At 43.8% G+C, this 9,617-nt stretch overlaps 1 protein-coding gene across 1 annotated transcript in view; it reads right to left on the bottom strand.

The window, feature by feature from the left end:
* Positions 1-6,871: 6,871 nt before the first annotated feature.
* The window catches only part of LOC103212533 (zinc finger protein 75D-like), a 15,932-nt gene continuing 13,186 nt past the window's right edge, over positions 6,872-9,617 (bottom strand). The window contains exon 3 of the mRNA XM_007958498.2: positions 6,872-7,581. Within this exon, the coding sequence (XP_007956689.2) occupies positions 6,872-7,581 (710 nt within the window). The remainder of the gene's footprint in view (positions 7,582-9,617) is intronic.

Raw genomic sequence — 9,617 nt, 5'->3', positions numbered from 1 at the left:
CTTGGGCATAGTCTCTAAGCTTATTGCATGCTTGGACCCTGCATGTAGCTGTGTCATTGCTCAGCAGCCTGCCATACTCTGCCGACCTTGGGACTTTCAATGGACTTGAATAAATGGCCTGCCGTCTGGTTTGGTAACGTCGGGACTGTGCCTTTTTACTTCTCAACCTTGGGCTTCTCAGCCGCAGCAGCCAGCAGCTGCCTGAGTGAAGAAAAGCCTCTAGCTTTGGTGGGCCGGGAGCAGGAGGCAGAGCTGAACCCCAAGGTCAAGAGGCTTTCACCCAGCCCCTAGAGCCTGGCACTTTGAACTTGGACTTAAAGCTTCCAAACTAAGAGAATGAACTCGTTTGTTAAGGCCATCCTATTTGTGGCATATTCCTGTCAGAGCGGCATTAGGTACCCAGAACATTGCCATGTACATGGAGGGAACCTCGGCAAAATAGGGAAGAAAGCAACCCCACGCCCTGGTGCTATTTCAGTTCACATTTCCACTCAGCTCTTGTGAGAGGGTTTTAAAAGAAAACAATGCAGAGTTAAGACTGTGGGTTTTCAATTATAGCTTGGATTTAGATTTATCCTTTTAGTTTTTGTTTTGTTCTAAAAAATACTCACCATAACTACGAGCTCCTCCTCCCCTATTCTGTGTGAGATCCTGCTCCCCCATGGGGACTGCCCCCAAAATGAGATCCCATACTCCTGAGAGTAACAGGATGGAATAGGAGGTGATGAAGAAAAAGTAGGGCAGTTCTCATTAGGGAAGCTGAGGACCTCCTCCAGGGAGGCCTGTGGATGGGCCGAGACAGGTGATCCCTGAAGAGAATGGGAGGACGACTTGGGAGAGACCATGTGCATCAGCTAAAGACAGAGACAGGACTTCTCTCGGGAGTACCCCCCCCCTTTAAAGTAGGAACAGCTTCCTCCCCAACCTGGTCTTCACCATTCCTACCAGCTTGCTCTTCAGTGTTTGCAAAGGAAGAGAGAGAGAAAGGAGAGGAAGAGACAGGAGGTAGTAGGGAGAGCAGTTATACCTCTTGCAAAAGACAAGCCTATGATTCCTTTTTCTTCTTCTTCTCTCCCCAATCCTGCCAGCTGATAGGCAATTATGGCCATTCTTCTGGGAACAGTGGCATATAACACGAGCTAGGTCTTGACCTTGGGCACCTCCTCCCCAATCTGTGGGAATGGAATTGTCAATGTGGTAGGAGCAGGCATGGCCTGTGGCAGAAGGAGCAAGGCATTGAGGAGGAGAGGTTGGGAGGAGTGGAAGCTCGTCATCATTTGCTGGCTCGCTGAAGGTGGCAACCTGGGGCCTGCAGGAGCTGCCTGCATCCAGTAAGGTGCTCTTCTGCCTCAGCCACAACCAACAGCAGCATTCTGTTGCCCAAAACCTCAACTTCCAACATCACAACTACAGAACACAGAGAAGGGCTGCTGTCTTCTACTCTCTCAGCCCCCTTTCTTGTCCTCTATTTGCTTAGCCCATCTTCTCCCTGATGTCATTCTCTTCCTGAAGACCAGGGCTCAGAAACTGGGATATGAACCTATACCTATCACACCTGGCTCAGGTTAGCTTTTGCCTCCTCAGTTCCTTCTTGGGCCCATGGGACTGGAGTTGGCCACATTCTCTCTCTTCACCTTCTCCAAGTGAATAATCAGCCCATTTGTCCAGTCCCCGAGCCTCTCTACCTGTCATGGCCTCAGAGAGCTGTTGGAGTTGATGAGTTAGCTATGTGCTGGGGAAGTGGTGGGCAGGGATGAGGTAGAATGCCATCTCTCCCCTTTAATCCAGTGTGGTATTTCTTTCCTCAGTGCTCTACCCTCCCTTCTCATTGAAAAGGTGAGGGCTTATTTCAGTGGTCAAGATGGCTGGGGAACGGGACCCTGGGAGTATGTGCCAGAGGGATGAACAGGAAGAGACTCGCCAGTGAGCTAGGAGCCCTGATTCTTCAATCCTGTCCCACAACCACATGGACTAGAATTTGCTTTCTTCTGGAGTGTTGCATTTCAAAGGGCAGTAGAGTAACTCAACTACAAACCAGAAAAGCACAATTCTCTTCCTGCTTCTGCCCTGACATCTTAGGGCAATCATTTCCTGCTCTTTGCCATAAATAACTAACTTGTCGAATGGGACCAATGCTCACTGTTCTTCATCCTTCCTGGGAATGATGCCAGGGTAGATGAGCTAGCTGAGGGCCTGAACAAAGCTAAAAGGTGTTATTACCTGTGTTGTCAGTTTGTTGAGAGCACAGTGCCATTTCACCAACCTGTCTTGGGGAACTTTGCTGAATCTCACTAGTAGGTAATAACTGCTGACTCCTTTGATGCTGTTCTTCCTTGAATTTTGGGGTCATTCCTTTCGTTCCAAAAGCTATTGACTGCTAACCAGAAGGCTGGCGGTTCAAACCCACCAGCCACTCCTCAGAAGGAAGATGGGGCAATCTACTTCCATAGTGATACTGCCTCGGCAACCCAAGAGGGGTCACCATGAGTCGGGTCCGACTCGATGGCACATAACAACAAACAACAACATGAAAATAAATGTCCTTTGAATTATGGTGTGACAGCAACAATTCAGGGGGTCGTCATGAGTCAAAATTGACTCAGTAGCAACTAACAACAGCAGTCCAGTGCAAGTGGTTTGTGACGAGCCACTAACCCAAAGGTCAACAGAACACATGCAGTAGCTCTGTGGGGGAAAGCGCTGGCAAACTGCTTTCATAAAGACTGCTGTTGTTAGGTGCCATCAAGTCCATTTTTACTCACAGAGACCCCATGTGACAGACCAGAACTGCCCCATAGGGTTTTCTAGACTGTAATCTCTATTGGAGCAAATTGCTAGGTCTTTCTCCAGCAAAGCCACTGGGTGGGTTGAAGTGCCAACTTTTTGGTTATTGGTCAAGTACTTAACTATTATATTACAGCCAAAAAGACTCTACGAAACAGTCCTACTCTGTAACAAATGGGGTCACCATGAATTAAAATGGACTCAACGGCAACAGGTTAGTCCCAAGGGCACAATCTCAGTTCTGGAAAGGGTGGTGAGGGAGTGATAGGCTCCAAGGCTCCAAGAATAATAATACAGGACCCTTACCTCCAGGTCACTTGCCTCCTCTGGGCTTTTCTCTTTCATTCTGTTTGGCAGCCATTCTAGGCAGTCACCCTTCTACCCTTTAATTTCAAGTTCATTAGCTTAAGGGCTGACCTAACAGTTAAACACTGTGCAGAAAAACTTTACTGCCAGGCATCACCTGCCCTCCTTTTCAAGGCATGTCAAGTTCTGTTGCTCATTAGCATTAGCAGACCATCTAGCTGAATGAGAACAATGGTTTATCATTGAATACTGACTAGAGAGGAGCAACTTCGGAAAGAAATGTCATGCCAGAAGGCTACCTTATTCATCTAATTAGGGGAGAGGAAAAATGTTTCTGACCAACATTAACAGGCCTAAAAACCAGCTGGAAATGATGGAAAATCCATTGATTAAAGTTGCTTAAAAGCTGACAAGTAAACATGGTTTACTTTCTTTTTAAAATAACTAGCTGAAAAAAAAAAAAATAGGAGCTCTGGTAGCATAGTGGCTAAAGCACTTGACTGCTAACCAGAAGGCTGGTGGTTCAAACCCACCAGCCACTCCTCGGAAGGAAGGTTGGGCAATCCTACTTCCGTAGTGATACTGCCTCAGAAACCCAAGGAGGGGTCGCTATGAGTCGGGGCCGACTCGACGGCACATAACAACACAACAACAACAAGCTGAAAAATAACGTTACAAACGTTTAACTTTGGCCACTTACTGTGGCCAATCACTGTGTTAGGCAGCCCTGGGAGGTAGGAATTATCATCCCCATTTTGTTGTTGTTAGGTGCCGTTGAGTTAGTTCTGACTCATAGCAATCCTATGGACAACAGAATGAAACCTTGCCTGGTCTTGCACCAGCCTCACAATCCTTGCTTTGTTTGATCCCTTTACTGCAGCCACTGTGTCAATCCATCTCATTGAGAGTCTTCCCCTTCTTTGCTGACCCTCCACTTTACCAAGCATGATGTCCTTCTCTGGGGAATGGTTCCTTCTGACAACATGACCAAAGCAGGTGAGATGAAGTCTGGCCATTCTCACTTCCAAGGAGCATTCTAGCTGCACTTCTTCCAGGATAGATGTGTTCTGTCAGTTTGTTGTACTTTGGTGGCTTGTGTGTTGCTGTAAGGCTAAAGGCTATGCCACTGGTGTTTCAAATACCAGCAGGGTCACGCATGGTGGACAGGTTTCAGTGGAGCTTTCAAATGAAGACAGACTGGGAAGAAGGACAGGGCCATCCACTTCTGAAAAAAACTGGCCACTGAAAACCTTATGAATAGCAGTGAAACACTGTCTGATATAATACTGTCACCATTTTACAGACCTGAAAATAGACTTAGAGAGGTCTCATGGTGGGGGGGGGAAAAAAAAACAAAACATGAAAAGCATTTATTCCAAGAAAGAGAACATGGACTATCCCTGGGTGATTTGGTAACACAGTTTTGTTTTATGTTTATTATGAAACAACATGTCACTTTTATAAAAGGAAGTTAAACTATATGAAATAATAAATAAACAAAAGTCTTGGTCAACATCATATATGCAAAACTGACAAAGCAGATAAATGTCCATGTGTTCCAACTTTCCTGCTCTTTCTTCAATCCTGCATTCTTTTCATAGGAGACAGCCATTGACGTGGATGCAGAAGAGAAGAAAACCACCAACACCAGAAAAGTTTCCCTCTGTCCTGGCTTTACCTGGGGTTATCACTCTAGGCTAAATGTCTTCATTTGCTCTGATGCTTCTGAAAACTTCCTCCTGCTATCAGATGTCCACCAAAGCTAAACAGCCATAGAGTTGTCCTTGCCATTTTTTTTTTCTTTCTTTAAAGAAAGATTTCATAGTTTACTAATCCTTTGGTGAAAAATCCACAAAATCATCGCAGATCAAGTCACTCCAGAATCTTTATTCCTTCTGTCATCAAATTTCCAGCTCACTTTTTGCCAGCACCAATGTTGGCCTTTGCAATCTTCTGACTTTCTTCATTCTGTTCTTGAGCTCATTGCATTGTTTCCTCAAGGTCTTTTCCTTCTCATGCAGTCCATGTCTTACAAATCTGTGTTTGGGTTCATTTTTCTTTGCATAATCCAAGGAATCATAATTCATGCTGAAGTCAGTAGTCCTGGAACTGCCAAAATGCGTTCTGAATCTAAACACAAACATGACATGTGGTGTGGCCTTATACATTTTGGCTAGTTTTCCCAAAATTTCTGCCATAGGTACGGTTGCTTTCCAGGGTGAAGGATGTCAATGACCATTTGTTTCTGAAGTAGTCAGCTGGTCATGAACTTCCTGGTCCAGATAGTTTGTCATTCACTATGGCTGTAAACCCTTAGGAAGGCAGGGAGGAAAAGTGTCCTTGCCATTTTCAATAAGTAAGTTTTGTAAAATCGTCAAATCTTTTCCCAGAGCAACCAAGTATATGGAGCTATCGCTGTGCTGCCATAAAAATGGGCCCCCTTAGAACAGAAGGGCGGGAGTTCTGCTGGCATAGTGCCTAAGGCATTTGACTGCTAACCAGAAGGCTGGAGGTTCAAACCCACCACCCACTCCTCGGAAGGAAGACTGGGTAATCTACTTCCATTGTGATACCACCTCGGAAACCCAAGGAAGGTACTATGAGTCGGATCTGACTCCATGGCGGTGAGGTTTTTTTTTTTTTTTTTTTTTTGAGAACAGAAGGGCAGTATTTGCACAGGGAGATAGCTCAGGGGGCAGGAATGCATGGGAAAAAGGACACAGGGAAGAAGTAAGGACGGGGGGAAGAGGTAAGGACAGGGAGGAAGTGGGAAGAGAGCTGTTACACTGTGGGGAAGTGCAATCAATGTCATGAAACAAAATGTGTATAAACTGCTGTATGGAGAATGAATTTTCTCTGTCAACTTTCATCCAAATCACAGCAAAAATTAAAAAATAGAAGAGCTTGGGAAAAAGGGGCCCCCTTTTGGCTCTGGAGCAGTGTGGTACCAATTTCAAAGCCTCTAGTCCACATAATGCAAGTCAAAGAAAGGAAACTCACCACTGCCCTGCACTTTCTACAGAAACAGATACCTGGATTAGGGCCCACTGTCTCCCTCATTTCATTCCATGCCCCAGTCTTGAGAGGATGAGTGGACGGAGCTAGATCTGATTTAGCATTCAGGCCTTTGCTGCTTCAAATTTCTGGACTGCATACATTATGGGTATGGGTGCTGAGGGGAGAGGCAACTTGAGTGGAGGTCTTTCTCCTAGAGTAAAAAGTGAATAATCTCTTCCTGTTCCAGAGCAAATTCCCCTACACTCTGGCCTTGATTGTTAATGCAAATAGAAAGATAGCTATAGAAACTGCCCCCAATGTACTAATTCCCTCTGAGCTCCCTTCAGGGAACGCTAATACTCTTCTTTTCCATCTTTCCTGGTAGAGAATTAGACTAGGACTTAATGGCCATCATATATTTACCTAGGACCTGATACTTGAAGAATACAGATCACTGAACCTGGGAACGTCTGAGTAATCAGATATGGATGGATGGACAGATGTATATATAGAGAAAGTATAACAAATACAGATAGGTATATAGATATTTGATAGATATGTTTTCATTCATTCATTTATTAAAAGAAAAACCCAGTACGTTATCAGTCTTCTGCTTGGTTCTGAAGATACAATGCTGTACAAGACAGACAACTTGGATTCCTTTCAGTGAAGCATGGCATTAGCCCCTCCCAAATTTCCCACTGATGACGTTCTTGTCATTGGGGATTCATGATTTTATATTATTTCACCCTCTCTAGGGTTAAGCTCCATATAGTGACTTTATTCAGACTGGGGACATGGGACAAACTTCCTTTCCCCTGTGGAGTTTCTGGTGTCTAAGAAGGCTTGACCGCCTGCTAAATTTTCTCTTGCATATGCTACAAATAAAGGGCTGCTCACCTGTGTGAGTTCTCTGGTGGTTAATAAGATGAGAGTTCTGACTGAATCTTTTTCCACATTCATGACACTTAAACGGTTTCTCTCCTGTGTGGATTCTCTGGTGTGTGTGGAGATTTGTGATATGACTGAAGCTTTTCCCACACCATGAACATTTATGTGGTTTTATTCCTTGGTGTGTCATTAGGTGCTTGTTAAGATCTGAAATCCATCTAAACCTCCTATCACATTGTTGACATTTATAAGGTCTCTTTTCAGTGTGAATCCTCTGGTGATTAATAAGGTCAGAGCTCACTCTGAAGTTTTTTCCACATTCCTGACATTTAAAAGATTTCTTCCCGGAGTGGCTTTTCCCGTGAAGATCAGTACATGTTGGCACCTCTTGTTTACAAATTGACTCTTTCCTTCTTTTCTTCCCTGGAAAATTCTGATGCTGTTTCCTCACCTTGTGTGTACCATGATGATTTTCTTTGCCAGTTGTTTTGTTGGGAGCTTTAACTTTGGCTGTTTGTGATACTCTGCCTCCTGGTGGTTGTATGTCTACCTCAGAAGGAGATATAGGCCGATCAATTTCAGTGTCATTTTGGAGTTTTAACCCTGTTGGAACAAACAGAAAAATCAACCATCTCTGTCTGAGAGCAAGAAAACCAAAGGAGTGGGGAGAAAATCCAATGATGATTGATTTCTTAAAATACAGAAATAAGTGATTTCTTGTCTGTCTGGAAGAGATGGCACAGATCCATTTCTTCCTGCTCCTGCTACCTAAGCACAACTATAAACCCAGGAAATAACGATAGAGAAGACAAGAGGGAAACACTGAGAAGTAGTAATAAGAAGGTAAACTGCTTAGGGACCCTAGCACTGAACAGAAGAAGACAACCCAGATACGGTGTTTCTCAGCCCTTAACAACAGAGTACACAATCCAGGCAGGATGATTCCTCCCCCAGATGAATTAGGGTTCCCTGTGACAATATCCCACCACTCATCTGTCAGTTTGTCATGCTGTGATTGCTTATGTGTTGTTATGAGGCTGGAAGCTATGCCAACAGCATTTCAAGTACTAGCAGGGAAACTCATGGGGGACAGGTTTCAGTGGAGCTTCCAGACTCAGACAGACTAGGAAGTAGCATGGGGCCATCCACTTGGGAAAAAATTGGCCACTGAAAACCTTATGAATAGCCATGAAACACTGTCTGATATAGTGCCAGAAGATGAGCCCCTCAGGTTTGAAAGCACTCAAAATACAACTGAGGAAGACCTGCCTCCTTAAAGTAAAGTAAACCTTAATGACATGGATGAAGAAAAGCTTTTGGGACCTTCATTTGCTGATGGGGCATGACTCAAAATGAGAAGAATCAGCTGCAAACATTCATTAATAATCAGATGTGGGATACACAAAGTACAAGTATAGGAAAATTAGAAGTTGTCAAAAATGAAATGGAGTGCATAAAGATTGCTATTCTAAGCATTAATGAGCTGAAATGGACTTCTTGTTGTTGTTATGTGCCATTCAGTCGGCCCCGACTCATAGCAACCCCTCCTTGGGTTTCCGAGGCAGTATCACTATGGAAGTAGATTGCCCAACCTTCTGTCCGAGGACTGGCTGGTGGGTATGAACTGAGAGCCTTCTGGTTAGCAGTAAAGTGCCTTAGGCACTATGCTACCAGAGCTGGTATTGGTCATTTTGAATCAGACAATCATATGGTCTACTATGCTGGGAATGACCAAATGAGGAGGAATGGCATTGCACCCATCGTTTCAAAAACAGTTTCAAGATCTATCCTAAAGTACAATGCTGTCAGTAATAGGATAATATCCACATGCCTACAAGGAAGACTAGTTAATACTACTATTGTTCAAATTTACACACCAACCAATGAAGCCAAGGATGAGGAAATGTGAAGATCTTTAACCAGCTTCTACAGTCTGAAATTGACTAAACATGCAATCAAGATGTATTGATAAGTTTTGGTGATTGGAATGCAAAAGCTGGAAACAAAGAAGCACCTTCGGTAGTTGGAAAATATCGCCTTGGTGATAAAATGATGCCAGAGACTGCATGATAGAATTTTGCAAGACCAACAACTTATTCATTGCAAATGCCTTTCTTCAACAACATAAATGGCAGCGATACGTGTGAGCCTCCAACCTTGCCAGAGAGAATACACAGGAATCAAATAGTCTACAACTGTGGAAAGAGGCAATGGAGAAGCTCAGTATCATCAGTCAAAAAAAAGGCGAGGAGCTGACTGTGGAACAGACCATCAATTGCTCATAAGCAAGTTCAAGGTGAAGCTGAAGAAAATTAAAACAAGACCATGAGAGCCAAAATATTATATCCCACCTGAATTTAGAGACCATCTGAAGAACAGGTTTGATGCACTGAACACCAATGACTAAAGACTAGACAAGTTGTGGGATGATATCAAGAACATCATACATGAAGAAAGCAAAAAGTCATTAAAAAGACAGGAAAGGAAGAAAAGGCCAAATGGATGTCAGAAGAGACTCTAAAACTTGCTGTTGAATAGAGAGTAGCTAAAGCAAAAGAACTGAAGAAAAAATTTCAGCCTCGAGTTGCAATAGTGAGAGATTCTATGGGCAAAATATTGAATGATGCAGGAAACATCAA

Source organism: Orycteropus afer, unplaced genomic scaffold (genome assembly GCF_000298275.1).
Source record: "Orycteropus afer afer isolate SDZICR_OR568_19922 unplaced genomic scaffold, OryAfe1.0 scaffold00993, whole genome shotgun sequence".
Lineage (NCBI taxonomy): Eukaryota > Metazoa > Chordata > Mammalia > Tubulidentata > Orycteropodidae > Orycteropus > Orycteropus afer.
The sequence above is the reverse complement of the archived record's forward strand: the minus strand, read 5'-3'. Positions and strand labels throughout refer to the sequence as shown.